The 14,502-nt window shown below is 36.5% G+C and overlaps 1 protein-coding gene across 1 annotated transcript in view; it reads left to right on the top strand.

Annotated features, from left to right (window-relative positions):
* The window catches only part of Crispld1 (cysteine rich secretory protein LCCL domain containing 1), a 34,213-nt gene that overhangs the window by 7,041 nt on the left and 12,670 nt on the right, over nt 1–14,502 (top strand). The window contains exons 3-7 of the mRNA XM_028769528.1: nt 9,754–9,872; nt 10,177–10,309; nt 11,146–11,261; nt 12,032–12,132; nt 14,094–14,234. Of these exons, the coding sequence (XP_028625361.1) occupies nt 9,754–9,872; nt 10,177–10,309; nt 11,146–11,261; nt 12,032–12,132; nt 14,094–14,234 (610 nt within the window). The remainder of the gene's footprint in view (nt 1–9,753; nt 9,873–10,176; nt 10,310–11,145; nt 11,262–12,031; nt 12,133–14,093; nt 14,235–14,502) is intronic.

Raw genomic sequence — 14,502 nt, 5'->3', positions numbered from 1 at the left:
ACAAGTTCTTGTTGGGCAGTTGGGCATTGGTGGAGCATGCCTTTAATCCCAGCACTTGGATCTCTGTGAATTCCAGGCCAGCCTGGTCTATAGACTGAGTTCCTGGAAAGCCAAGGCTACACAGAGAAACTCTGTCTCAAAAAACCAAACAAACAAAAAATCAAAACAAAGCAAAACAAAAACAGAAGGATGATCTCCTTATACTGTTTTATGACTAGAGGTGTGGATAAAGGGAAGGAACTACAAAGGAAATGGAGGGTTAGGAAGTGGGATGTGAGGGGAGATAATGGATTGGGCTGAATACAAAATGGAGGAAAACTGAAAGGTAAGTAACTCTTGCAACTGCTTCTTTAAAATCTCAGAGCAAAAGAGATAAAGGGTGTGTGGGAACCACTGAATGATGAGATGGCCCAAGGCTGGGTTCAATGAAGGCTGAGTAGAAGAAATTAGCATAGTTTTCATTTCATTCTCTTTCCAGACCAGCATCATTTTATATAGCCTGGTAATAGTCACAATGCTAAATCTTTTCAAGCCAAAACTTTTCCACTTCAATTATAAACTACATCACAAATTCAGTGACAGTTTAAAAGAAAATGCAATTTCTTTGCATATTCAGTTGTCTATATTATGTACCTTCATCAGAAATTGAAAATATTTATATAAATATACTCACAGTTAAGAACAATGTTACTTAATTCAGGACTCTATTGTTTTGCAAATTTTGTTTCTTCACACATCTCTTAGGAATTTATATAATAAAAACATTGCACAGGATTTCATTGATACAGATATTATAACAAGTCAACGTCAGGGGTTCTCAACTAATGTGATCCTTTAACCCAGTTCTTCATGCTGTGGTGATTCCCAACTATAAAATTACCCTGATGATACTTCGTAACTATAATTTCTCTGCTGCTATGAATCATAATGTATATCTGATATGCAGGATATCTGATATGTAATAATATGAGACTCAAAGGGATTGCAACACACAGGCTGAGAACCACTGACCTAAGTTTTCTGTCTACCTTTCGTCTTTATAACTGTAAGAGTATGTTACAAAGCCATGATAATTCCTTAAATAATTTATTTGTGCCAGAAAGTTTGAGATTAGTTATATTCAGTAGATATTGGCTGTACTTTCTTGCTTCAGACATTGTACTAGAGTGTCAGAAATGAATAAATGTTTGAAAACTCAATAGGTTCACAAACATAAGTTGAGTGAGGTAATAAAAATGACAAAAAACTAACCTGCTATTATTATTACAGCTTGGTAATGCCTTTTAATTGTAACTGGATTACAATGCTTCAGCTAAACACAGAAGCAGAGGCTATTGTTCCAGGTAGAAAGAAGACAATACACAACGTCTGTTACTCTAGAATAGAGTGGAATAAGATTGGAGGTTTACAGTTGAAAGTGACTAAATATTCTCCAATGACTAGAGGTGTAAAAAATGATGTAGTTACATAAGCATTGACTAGAATTACTTTTTCTCTCAATTAAAAAGAAAGCTGGATTATTGTATTCTGAGTAAATGCAAAACTTAGTGCACAGTGTGTTTTACTTAAAGTGTTGTGAAATGTCATAAAATTACTCTGATTAGATAACCATGTGATAAAACACAGAATTAAACTAGAAAGACCTCACTGTACTCTCAGGGAGATGCTTTGGACCAGCATGAGACTGGTAACGATGGGGTGACACAGGTAGTTTCAGAATGTGTTTCATTGATATTGTTGACTCATTTCATGTAGAAGGACAAAGAATAAGGAAAAAATTGAGGTTATGTTAAGAGTTCTCAACTCCTTGATGATTAATTGAAGCATTTCCTGTGGCAGAAGGAGAAACAGGGCACAGTGAAGATGACATCACAGAGTTCTTCTGGAGAAGCCTGTGTTTGAAGGGCCACACTATCCTAAATTGTATTTAGTGTCCAGTGAAGAGGTGGGGTTTGAGATAATAATAATAATAATGGGAGGGTTGTAGATATTGTCAGGAGTTATCCTAGCTGAGCTGGAACTGCCTGAATCAAAAAGAAGACTGTTGTGGACTGAAGATGCAATGCTTTGGATTGGCCCAAAGTGTGATATGCGGATGTTAAATCAAAAGGAAAGGCCAAAAAAGACAGAGAGCAAAGACTCAGCAAGGTTAGAGAAGCAGGTGACATAGACAGCTTTCTTGTAAGGCAGGAGGAGAGATAACAAAGAGTTCAACAGTATTTCAGTCTTCTTAAGAAGCTCATAAGATGAAGAAGACAAATGAACAGTGCTTTCATCAGTGTGGGATCCCTTGGTAACCTTCATTAAAAGAATGTAAATAGTTCATTTGTGCCCAGAAACTCTACTGAAGAGATAGGAAGAGTGAGGGGAGCAGGTGGTGATATCACCTTGACTCCTTGAGATGATCCTGGGGAGACAAGAGAAGTGGGTAACATCAGGTCACTTTTGCTCTTTAGTTTAGGATCGAATGTGTTAAGTTAATGAGGGATCTTACATGGTAGGGAGAAGGTATAGCCTCCATGATGTGATTTAGTTCATTTCAACAGCAAATCTGAGGCCACAAGTGTGGAAACCATTGGATTCAGTTGATAAAGAAAAGAGATTATATTCGTGTTAATGCTTTTGATTTCCCCAGTGATCTCTAGAGCAAAATCCATCAGATGAGTCTGAGCAGATAAAAATGAAGAGGGTCTGATGAGAGAATATTGTGAAACAGTCTCTGTGGCTCTTCTGTGCAAGGGATCTTGGTAGAGTTGAGTGTACGTAGGATTTCCGTTACTGTAAGCTCTTGCTTCACAGTGCCCACAGTTCAGAAGTCAGAGAACACAGGAGACAAGGAGGTGAATTGGAACAGAGAATGTACATGTAACTCATACATGTAACCATCATAGTCCTTGTTTAGTATCATCATTTATATTATAACTCTACAGGGAAAATTATTCCTCCGTAGTCTTTAAAAGTCTTGTAGAAAATATTCTGCTTATCAAACTGATTTTAATTCTTCTAGAAATTAAGGGAAACTGAGTGTATATAAACTGATTTAATGTATCTCACTGGCTGGAAAGATACAAGCTTTTCACGTTTATGGAATAATTATTAATCTAGACAGCATAGGATGTAAACATATGCAACGTAAATTTGTAAATAGCAGTGTAGGGAATCAAAGAGTACGATGCAGCAGTTGTGTTGAAAGCATGTAAACTGCCATTTGTCTTTGGTTTAACTGGAAGTTTTGGGGTAAATTGTGATTTCAGTTTCTTTGTTTACACAAGATTTTTTAAGCTAATTCATTCAGTGAGGTTTTCATTTTTCATCTTTTAAAAAAATAACCTCGGATCTTTCACTCACAGTAAATAGAAACAATTAGCTTTTCCTTCACCTTTAAAAACCTAAGTTACTGCTATATGTTACAGGTTGATTGTGCAATGCCACTTCACATCTCAGCTGTTTTACTATTTGGCCACCAGTTAATGGTGCTGTTCTGGGAGGTTAGAAGAGTTTTGTCACATGGAGGCCAGCTGACAGGAAGAGGCCATTGAGGATGGGACTTGATGGCCATTCCCACTTCAGGTTGCCTTCTGGTTCACTCCTTTCTAGTTGCTACCATGTAAAAAGCTACTGCTTTCTTGTCACTCTGCCACAAGTCAGCTGCTCTACAGTACCTTCCCAGTTATGGTGGACTATAATTCTCAGAAACCTGATCCAAAACAAATCTGTCCTTCTTGACATTGTTTCTGACAAGTTCTTTGGGCCCACTGATGAGCAAAATAACTAATACCATATGTAGATAGACACTGTAATTTATTGTGAGAATTTTTTGCATCATACATTTTTCTAGGTTTGACTTTCTAAAAGTTGTTGGAATAAAAATACAACTAATGAACTTTATTTCTAAAATTTATTGGGCTATAAATATACCTAATGAAAAAAATCATTGTCACAAATTGATCCCATATCCACTGATCAAGATGTAAAGGATGTAAAGGACCAATAAGTTATATTGTTATATAAGTTATATTGTTATTTTTTTTGTCTGTCTCTTTTGTGTGTGTAACATTTGTGATTGTATACATGTGCGTGTGTGTGTGTGTGTATGTGTGTGTGTGCATGCGTGCGTGCGCACGTATGTGACAGGAGGTCTACACTGTGTCTCTATCACTAAGCATCTTATTTTGAGACAAAGTATCCCCAGTTTATACTACTCCCATCTTAATAAAACATCAGTGCAAATAATGAAGGCATTGTTTGTAGTAATGTAATGAAGGCAATGTAGTCTTTGGTTTACCAGAAAGTCTATTAAAAGGTAATAGCACTCACAAAAAGAATTCAAGTTTGCAGAGCTTTATTTTTGCATAACAGAGGCTCATTGTGGTTACTCTACCACTTGTACCTAACTCATCCTAGTATGTTGTTACCCACTGCTGGGGATCTGGTGAGAGGAGAAGCAGAGAACAAACACACTTGGACAATCAGATCTCCTCTGAGGGAATTAAGAATCGCAGAAATCTCACAAGACATCACAACAAAGTTCTGCTTTTAAAATTCTCATTTGGAAATTAAGATTCAGAACAATGGAGACAGAGCAAGAAGAAAATGTAACAACTAGTAAATTGTATATTTAAAAAGATTGAGAGAGTGTATGGTAAAGAGTGTTGGAGTGAACAGTTCTTCAGAGAGTCTCTGGGTAATTTAGGAAAAAGAACAACAAACAATCCTGTTGGAAAGAGACTAATAAATTTAATATCCAAGAAAGATGACGGTACAAATGCGAACCTTGCTGCTCTGTGTTCTTACTGATCTTGGCTCCAGGTGTTGGGCATGCCATAACTTCCATCCTGTACAACTGAGTCATAATTTGCATTTTGACAAGAAGCCCTTCAAAGTGCGGTAGTGAAAGCTCTAGTGGGCCAGCAAGGAGGAAAGTTTGGCTATAAAGGCCTCCACAATTGCAAGAGATGAGAAAGTACAAATTTTGTAGACAAATATAGGGATAGTGTCAGATTAAAGTCTGCTCTAGCCCCTGAAGACAGGCTCATTAATGTCTATGATGTTGAAATAATATTCCTGGAAAATCAGACTACTGATACTGTCTTTTGAGTTTATTTGAATACTAAATTTCCATTTCAGAAATTAAACTTAATAAAAAGAAACAGCTTTGTTCTAAGTAGCTAGGTTGCTGCTTTCTGTATGACTGAAGAGGCTTCATTTGAAAGTAGATTTTAAGAGAAGCCCAACTCATATCTCTGTGGTTTTCTAGGAAACCTTAATAAACATCCATTGCCTCAGGGTAATGCTGCTTTCTCTGCAGCCTCTCAGCCTCTGAGTCTTCTGAATGTTCCCTTCCACTACAGAGTTCTTCAGTACAAATGAGGCAGAGTAGTTACAACCTAAAGTCATCCCCAAATTGGAAGGAATGCGTCACAGCCCTCTCCCATAGGAGTGTGTGTGTGTGTGTTATATGTAGTTCAGAAATAACTGTTTTCTTTTTGACATACCTCATATATCCATTTTATCAAGAAATGGTAATTTTAGTATAGGTTGACTTCAAATTAGGGCCGAGTGAATAGTTCAGAGGAAGAAAAAAGCCTCTTAAGCCATCTTGATTTGATTTACAAAAATCAAATAGAAATCTGTAACAGTCCAACTTCCATTTAAATAATATGAGTATGAGTTATTGGCAGTCTAAAGTCCGAAATATCCTGTGTACTCAAAGACATGTGTACTAAAAACTATGTATACGTATACCATGATGTCATTGGGCTTTAGTAACAATTCTTCTAGGACAACTATATTTTTAGAACTTTAGTCTGGAAATTTAAAATAATTTTACATTGTTGGTCTTCATCTAAACACTTAGGCATAATTAAATTTGATAAATGATCATGTTAAAATTATTATTAATATTTATTGAATATGGATTCAAAATTAAATTTATTTACATGATTTTCTTCTTTAGTCCTTATAAATATATTTATACATACATGTATTATAAATGATAAATTATAGATTCTGTTAACTTTCTTCTCTTGTTTTCAATGTGTTAAGCAGCAAAAATAGTTGTTGCTTTTTTAAAATATTCTTTTTTTGAGATTATAATATAATTAGATCATTTCACGCTCCATTTCCCTCTCTCTAAGTGCTCCCTCTCTCTAAGTGCTCCCTATCTCTAAGTGCTCCCTCTCTCTAAGTGCTCCCACATGCTCCTCCTTGCTTCTTTTCAAATTCACTGCCTCTGTTTTTATTAATTGTTGTTATATTATATCTGTACATATATGTTCATGAATGAATACATTTTAGTCCTTAAGACATCTTTCTGAGTTACCTTGTATTTTATCTGACACATTTTATGTTAAGGAATGTTAGCCAAACAGGTTTGAACATGCTTCAAATTTCGTCCCACTTTCTGTGTAACAGATATAAACACTGTTTTGGAGAACACAAATTTGTGAGTTTAGAAGCAGTTGTATATCTTCTCCAAAAAGTTCCAGTTTCTATGGAAAACCTCACAGGCCAGAGTACATAGTCAAGTGCAAAGCAAGAAGAAACTGGCCTTCAGTAGAGTCTCTAGGCCTTTTCCATGGTCTCATCTGGGTGGTCCCTGGGAGTGGGTGGAGGGGGTGAGGCTTTCCTTTATTTCTGGACTTGGGCCACCATCACCTGAGGGTCTGTACTCTCTTGTTCTCAAGCTTGGGCCAAGAAATCTCATAGCTGCTGATCCCTCTGTGTGGTCTCTCCACAGTGTCCTTCCTGCCAATTTTCCCCTGTGGTTGGCTGCATAATGTGTTGGCTCAAGTTAGGCAAGATGTATCTGAAAAGAGGACCAAATAGAAGCTCTGTTTCATAACCTAGTCCCCGAATTTTCCAAGCCTCACAGCATTTGTTAGTAGTAAGTCACTGCAGCTCTGATTGAAATGGAGAGACAAGAAATCTGCAACACCTTGTGTAAGATGAATATTTTAAAATCAACACAATAATCCCTAGGTATTTTAATTTTTAGCCATATAATTTCTATTTGTGGTTTTCCTCTTGTTTCTGGATGTTCCTTAGTGTGAGGTTGGCCTACTGGAAACCCTATGGATTTGTGTGATTTTTCAATGTTACTTAAAGCACTGTAGAAAAGGCTGCAATCTTGTGTCTCAAGATGGGCAACAAACCTTTTTTTATTGTTCCTTAAGGATGCTTTACTTTCCAGGTGATTGCCTAGAAACCTGATTATTTTCCAATTTTCTGGATGCAAAAGGAATACAGCATTTTGCTCATCCTCTGGGATTTCATTCAAATTCAGATTTCTTGTGTAAATTTTTGTTGAAGAGATAACAGTCACTGGAGTGATATTTTGTATAATAAATTAAAATGTATAATTTAACTTAAACAAATAATGAAATTAATAGCATGCTTACATCAGCAAATAAAGTTCTTACCTGATTAATATTTATTGACAGCCTATACTTATGGGGGTCTATGGTAATTTGGAATATTTGACATTAATTGAAAATAAAAATAAAGTTTTTAGTTATAATCAAATATTATGTACCACTCTTTAATTTTTAGTTGAATGTAGAGATGTTTTAGTACTTTATTAAATAATAAAGGTATGCTATAACAAAAGTATAGTAACTTGATGTAAACTTTTACTTTTTTATAGTAAAAATATATTCCATATTTTATATTCACAACTATATAGAGGTAAATAACTTCAGAAAAATGATATAGAAAAATGAGACTAATAAAAATAAGTCTAGAATTATTAACCTTGGGAAGAAGAAAAACAATGAGATAGTATTCCTTTTAAGCCAAGAAAAATACATCATAAAGGCTAGAAAGGGAAGAAATACTCATTATGACAAATTATGAGCAAGAAAGAATTCCATACCTATATGTGTTTGTAAATGTACATGCATGTGTATATCTGAGGGTGTGTGCATGCATGTACATGTGGATGTGAACCTGTGTGTGCATGCCAGCACACGTGCGTGTGAGTGCATGTGTGTTTGTGTGTGTGTGTGCGTGCACATGCAGGAAGGTTGAGTCTCCTTCATGAGATCTTTCAGCTTGTGGTTATGTTACGGTTCTTTTGGTTTCTAAAATCAAGGAGAGAAAGCATGTCTTCTGGACCCCACTTTTACCTTTCTTTAGTTCTCCACCACTCAGCCCTACACTATCTGGAAAGTCAATATCCGCATCTGTGCTTTTCACTTGCTTTCTAACCTTTACGGCCAAATTTCTCCATCATTGACCTTGAATTGCTCTTACTCATCCATTATTGCTCAGCTAGCCTCCTGTCTTGCTGTCTCCGCATCATTGCCCATCTACCCCCGAAATCTCTTTGCCCTCACTGTAGTTTAATTTGCCACTAGCCTTTATGATGTATTTTTCTTGGCTTAAAAGAAATACTATCTCATTGTTTTTCTTCTTTCCAAGGTTAATAATTCTAGGCTTATTTTTATTACCGTCATTGTTCTATATCATTTTTCTGAAGTTATTTATCTCTACATAGTTAACCAAAAATTTAAATCATCAGAATGTATTTTTTTCTTTAGAACAGCTTTAGCATGTTCTTACATGTATTGGAATGCATGTCACTGTCCTCTCAGTATGCACACTGCAACCTTCTAAAATTCCACCAAACAAATACGCAAACATATACTTGTTATTTCCATTATCCCTTTGTGGCAACTGTATTAGTCCATCATTTTTTCTCTTTGACAGCTTAAATTAAGTCAGCTATCTACCCATAAGTATTTACATATCTATGTGTTACTTTGTCCTGTCTGCTCTTCTACAGATTCATCCCTTAAGTTGTTCAAATGTTCTAACCCTGGGACTGTTTCTCTGTCCTCTTATCACGTGGAGTCCTGTTCTGAAAGTGCCAATGTACTCGTTTATATATAGTTTTGTCATTATAATAATATGTTTCATGCACAGCCCATGTTTTGAATCAGTAAAAACTTGAATACTAAATGTGTAACTTGTAAAATTTCGTTGTTATCAATTTGCATTTTGATTTTTGTAACTTAGTTTTAAATGAGCCAGTCATCATCACTGAATTTTGTAAATAAGAATAGTGTATATTTTATTGTAGTCAAAATCAATATTTTTTTCATATATCCAACATGTTCTTATTCGTTACTGTATCTATATAATGAGCACAGGAAATAGGCCAAAGGTACAAACAAGAGTAAAACAACTACCTCCAGGCAACCCGTACTCTTGGGAGAGGTAGATATGGACATAAACATTGCCATGCTTGGTAATAGTGCTGAACAAAGAATGTAACAAAGTTCTGAGAGCATTATGGAAGGTGGAGCTTACTTTGGGGGGAGTTGAAAAGGTAACATACACACCATGTTAGATAATGTAGGATAGAAATCCAAGGATAGATTCCTGGTTGGCAAATCACCAAAGGATGCTTAGACCAGGATCAAGTCCTGAAGGTATTACAGGTTCTACAAGGAAACCTTGCTCTAGTTTCCTGTGGGATTTTGTTGGCTACATTAAGGAAGAAGAGTCAGGTAATTTCATTTCTTATCACTCTGGCAATTCTAAAAGAAATTTAGGCACACTAGAAGAGAAACAGGTGTAGTCAGGGAAATTAAGGAGAAATCTGGTGGAGAAAAAAAAAAATCTAGGTGATAGATGAAGGAAAACCAGACCAATGTATTCACTTAAGAAAGAAGAGAGAAAACAAGATATTTGAAGAAATGTCTAATGTGAACGTTGTATGTCTTTGCTTTATTTCTGTTTACCCTGTAGACATGGGATGTGGAGCTGGAAAGATCTGCAGAATCCTGGGCTGAAATGTGTGTGTGGGAGCATGGACCCGAGAACCTGCTGCCCTCCATTGGACAGAATTTGGGAGCACACTGGGGAAGGTAGTGGAAAGCACAGCTTTTTATTTTTGGAAACACAAATGTCGTGAATGAAACATTGATTAACCTATCACTGGCAGTTTCCTAATGCTTGTTGCCTAGGATTAAAAACTCAGACCACAAAGCAAAGAAACTCAAATATCCTATCAGAAGGGTCATCGATCTCCTAGCTTCTTTTTGTATCCTTTGTATACTTAAGACTTGTAGCTTACACAGAAGGAGCTTTCTGTAAAGCTTTGTCAATCTACGTTAGTTTTATGTTTTCTCCCACTCTTCTTGTTACTTTTGGTTTTTTTCTTTCTAACAGATACAGACCCCCAACCTTTCATGTGCAAGCATGGTATGACGAAGTGAGAGACTTTAGCTACCCATATGAACATGAGTGCAATCCTTACTGTCCTTTCAGATGCTCTGGCCCTGTTTGTACGCACTACACTCAGGTATGCTTTGTATGAGCTACAGTTGGTTCCCTCAAATTAAGCTACTGTAACTACCAAGAACATATAAGCATGTGTATCTTTCTTTTTTACTTAATGTGATTATTTAAGAATATGTGTAGCATTGTTAATCCCTTGGAATAGGCGAAAAGATTTCTATAAGCAATACCACTATCAGAGAAGCCCAAACACTTCCCTTAAAAGGTTATTTTAATGATTTCACACATAAAATCCTTTACTATGGCCCCAGTAAATATTGTTAAGGAACAATTTGCCATCTTTGAAATAACTTGATGCCAAAAATATAATTTATGTTTGATTTCCACTATTTACATATGTGCAGAATTTATGATATGTATGGATATATTTTATATTTCACATTCATCTTTAGAATTGCATGTATTCCTAATCTCTAAGTCAAACAAAGGAAGACAGGCTTGAGTAGACAAAGGTCACTGTTGCCCTGTTTCTAGAATGGAGGAGCTTCTGAGCATTGCATGTTTTCTTCTTATACAGATTTCTGTTACTTTAGTTAGTAAGATTTTTTATAGAAATGGGATAGCATAAGATGGAGATGTAACTTTGAATTATTTAGTAGGTTTGTATTTTGAAAATGCTGACATTATACTGCAGTGAGAACTCTTTGCTTGTAAGTGTCTTTTATAAATTGCATTAAAAGCACAAACCAAGTCACAGACAAGACAGATGTTGGGCACATCTCACTCTAGCATAAATGATTTGCCTGGGCATCTGTAGTTTGTTTTATATCCATTTCCTTTGATAGACTACAGTCTCATTTCATCATGGCTCTCCCTGACACTGTCTTTTCTCTAACACAGCTGGTGTGGGCTACTAGTAGCAGAATAGGCTGTGCCATCAATCTGTGCCACAACATGAACATCTGGGGGCAGATATGGCCCAAGGCTGTCTACTTGGTGTGCAATTACTCTCCCAAGTAAGTAGCCAGGGCATGTGTTTCTAATAGAGAGTTTTCTTAATGTGAAAGTAATTTTGTAATCCTGATTTTTCTAATTTTCAAGGTATATTCATAAAGCATGTTGGTTTAATTCAGTTTTCTTCCATGGCAGTGATTATAGTTGCTGAAAAGCATATGTCAATGCATAAAAGGAATGGACTAAATCTGTCCTGGGGGAGGGGGGGAGGGGGAAAAAGGATAACATCTGAAATGTAAATAAGTAAAATATCGAATTAAAAAAGGAATGGACTATTACAATCTAATGAAATATACACGTTGTTTTGCGTTTTAAGCTTCATTTGCTGTGCCATTTATGTATCCATATTTACTAATTTTGATGAGAGGTTTTCAGCTACACATAGTTGAGAAATATGTTTTACATATGTAAAGAAGACATGAAAGATTATATTAAAAATCTCACACAACTATTCTGAGAATCAGATTTAATTATTAGGAAGCATGAGATAGGTAATTGTTCTTCTGAATTCAGTTTTAGGTAAATGTTTGATTTTTAAATTTTTAATAATATTTATGTCAAGTTACTTTGAAAATTTCAATATAAGGAGGCATTTAACTATATGTAAGTCTAGACCAAAAAGATATACAAGATATATACACACCAAATATATACAGAAATCTTGATCTTAAGGTGCTTGCTTCATTACTCTGGAAATGTTTATGTAGTGATATTTGCAATGTCTTAGTACTGCTTTAAGACAGTATCTTAATGGAATGGATCATCTCTTTAGGGGAAACTGGTGGGGCCACGCACCTTACAAACATGGAAGGCCTTGTTCTGCTTGCCCACCTAGTTTTGGAGGAGGCTGTAGAGAAAACTTGTGCTACAAAGGTCAGTGTTGCATGGCTATAGTTTTCACTTTGAAACCTTTGTTTGTCAGCTCTGTAGCACTGTGCATGTTCTTGCAGGGTGCAGCAAAAGGTTAGGATTTGCCAAATGTCTATGAGGCTTCCAGTGGCATCCCCAGTGGCAAGAAATTAAAAAGGAGTCTAAACCCACATCAGTTTCCAGATGAACTTTGAAGATGTGTTTTTAATTATGAATAATTATTTCAACTTATTTTTTTTAAAATTCATATAAGGAATCCATTATGACAGGGGTCATGTACCTACAGAACAGTAGCAAGTTTTAAACAGCTGCTTCTAACACTTATTCCTACATCAGAAAGACAGCTTCTTAATGTGTTGTTGGGAGTTATCTTCTTAACTGTCATGTTTAAAGATTTAGCTCTTTAAGTTAATTAATTTTTAATGCTTTGAAAGTTTGAACAAAAGTATGTCTCTGTATATTGTACTGACACATAGTGAGTCAGATCTCTCTCTCTCTCCTCTCTCTCTCTCTCTCTCTCTCTCTCTCTCTCTCCCTCCCTCCCTCCATTCCTCCCCCCCCCCTCCCCCTCTCCCTCCCCCTCTCCCTCTCTCCAACCCTCTCTCTCAATCTCTCATCATAGACTATGTTTCTTACACGGAAACAAGTTTAAGAGTGTGATTATATTGTAGAACTTATAAAATTGGTGCTCTCAAATAGATTTGAAGTCTTGACATGAAAATATGGGGCTCAGGTAGTAGAATCCTTGTTTAACATGAATGAAGTCCTGGACTGAGTCACTAGCAGCAGGAGGAGTCAGATTCACCTTTAATCTCAACACTACTAAAGTGGAGGCAGGAGAATCAGGAGTACAAACATGCTCAGCTGTATTGTAAGTTCAAGGCCAGCCAGAAATACCTGAAATCCTGTCTCAGAAGCATGTAACACAAATATAACGCCCTGTTAATGATGACTGAAGATATCATTTGTCTAACAAGGATTTGGGGAAAGCCATGATCTTGGGCATCCATGTGACCATGTTTTACCTTATACTTTCTATTTTGGTGACAAAATGAAGGTTGATGTAGATCAGGTGTGCTAAAAAGGCTGGAACCATGTTCTCTCCCTTCACAGTGCTGATTGAGACCCATGTGTTGTTTGCGTTTGTGTCTGACTGTTCCTGGGAGGTAATAAGCAGACCAGAAGCGTCCATTCACGTCCCTATCATGATTCCCTATTTGGTTCCCTTGCCCACTTTGAAGCATACACTCCTGTGATGGTCTTTGTACATACACCGTCAAAGCTGCACCTTCTCTGCCCTTCACCGGTACCTGGTGCATCCTTCTTAAAACCAACACTCTTCTTTATCCACACCTTTCTTCTAGGTTCTGAGTTTAGGAATACAAGTGAAAATAAACACCTTTTTACAGGAGGACAGCAATAAGCTTTTCTTATAGGCCAACCCAGAATGGGAGAGTTCAGTGCCAAGCTTGAAACTATTCTCTATTTAGAATGAAAATCTTTGCACCTTGAAGTTTATTTTAAAAGTCAGAAAGTCTATAGGAATTAATGCTGGAACAGATAACAAGGGCATACCACCCTTTAGGGGATGTTTTCATTTAGAGGAGGGGAGAGATACAGATTTCCTAAGCCCTAGTGCTATTAGAGAACAGGGTCAGTTTCATATGTCTTTAGGAAAACCAAACACTGATGCCATACTAGAACTAGATTAGGGATGAGTCCTCTGGACATCACACACACACACACACACACACACACACACACACACACACACACACAGATTGAAGGCTGATATGTGTATTTCACTTTAGTGTGGTACATACAATCATGACCTTGTGCCACAACCTGTGCCGAAAAGAGTACTGAATGTGTAATTTTTAATTAACAGGTGTAGAAAAACATTGGTCAATAATTTGTCCTCATGTAAGTAAAGTCCACATTTTTTAATCTTTTCCCTCTGGCAGAAGGGTCAGACAGGTATTACACTCCTCCAGAAGAAGAAACAAATGAAATTGAACGGCAGCAGTCTCAAGTCCATGATTCCCATGTTCGGACAAGATCAGACGATAGTAACAGAAATGAAGTCATCAGCACTCAGCAGATGTGTAAGAGCTTAATCACATATCAGATGCTTACACTTTGCAAGGATGATAACTGTCCTAGTTTTATTTTCACATTTTCAAACTATCAAAAACATGTTTTAGTTGAGCAGCACAGACCTCTTTTAATCCTAACCCTCAGGAGGCAGAGGTGGGTGGAACTCTGAGTTCGAGGTCAGCCTGGTTTACAGAGTGAGATCTGGGAAAGTCAAGGCTACAAAGAGAAACTCTTGTGAAAGAAAGAAAGAAAGAAAAGTTGTCATCCTTGCAAAGT

This window comes from Grammomys surdaster, unplaced genomic scaffold (assembly GCF_004785775.1).
Source record: "Grammomys surdaster isolate TR1022 unplaced genomic scaffold, NIH_TR_1.0 64, whole genome shotgun sequence".
NCBI lineage: Eukaryota > Metazoa > Chordata > Mammalia > Rodentia > Muridae > Grammomys > Grammomys surdaster.
Note: the sequence above shows the minus strand (reverse complement) of the source record. Positions and strands in the feature narration are given on the sequence as shown.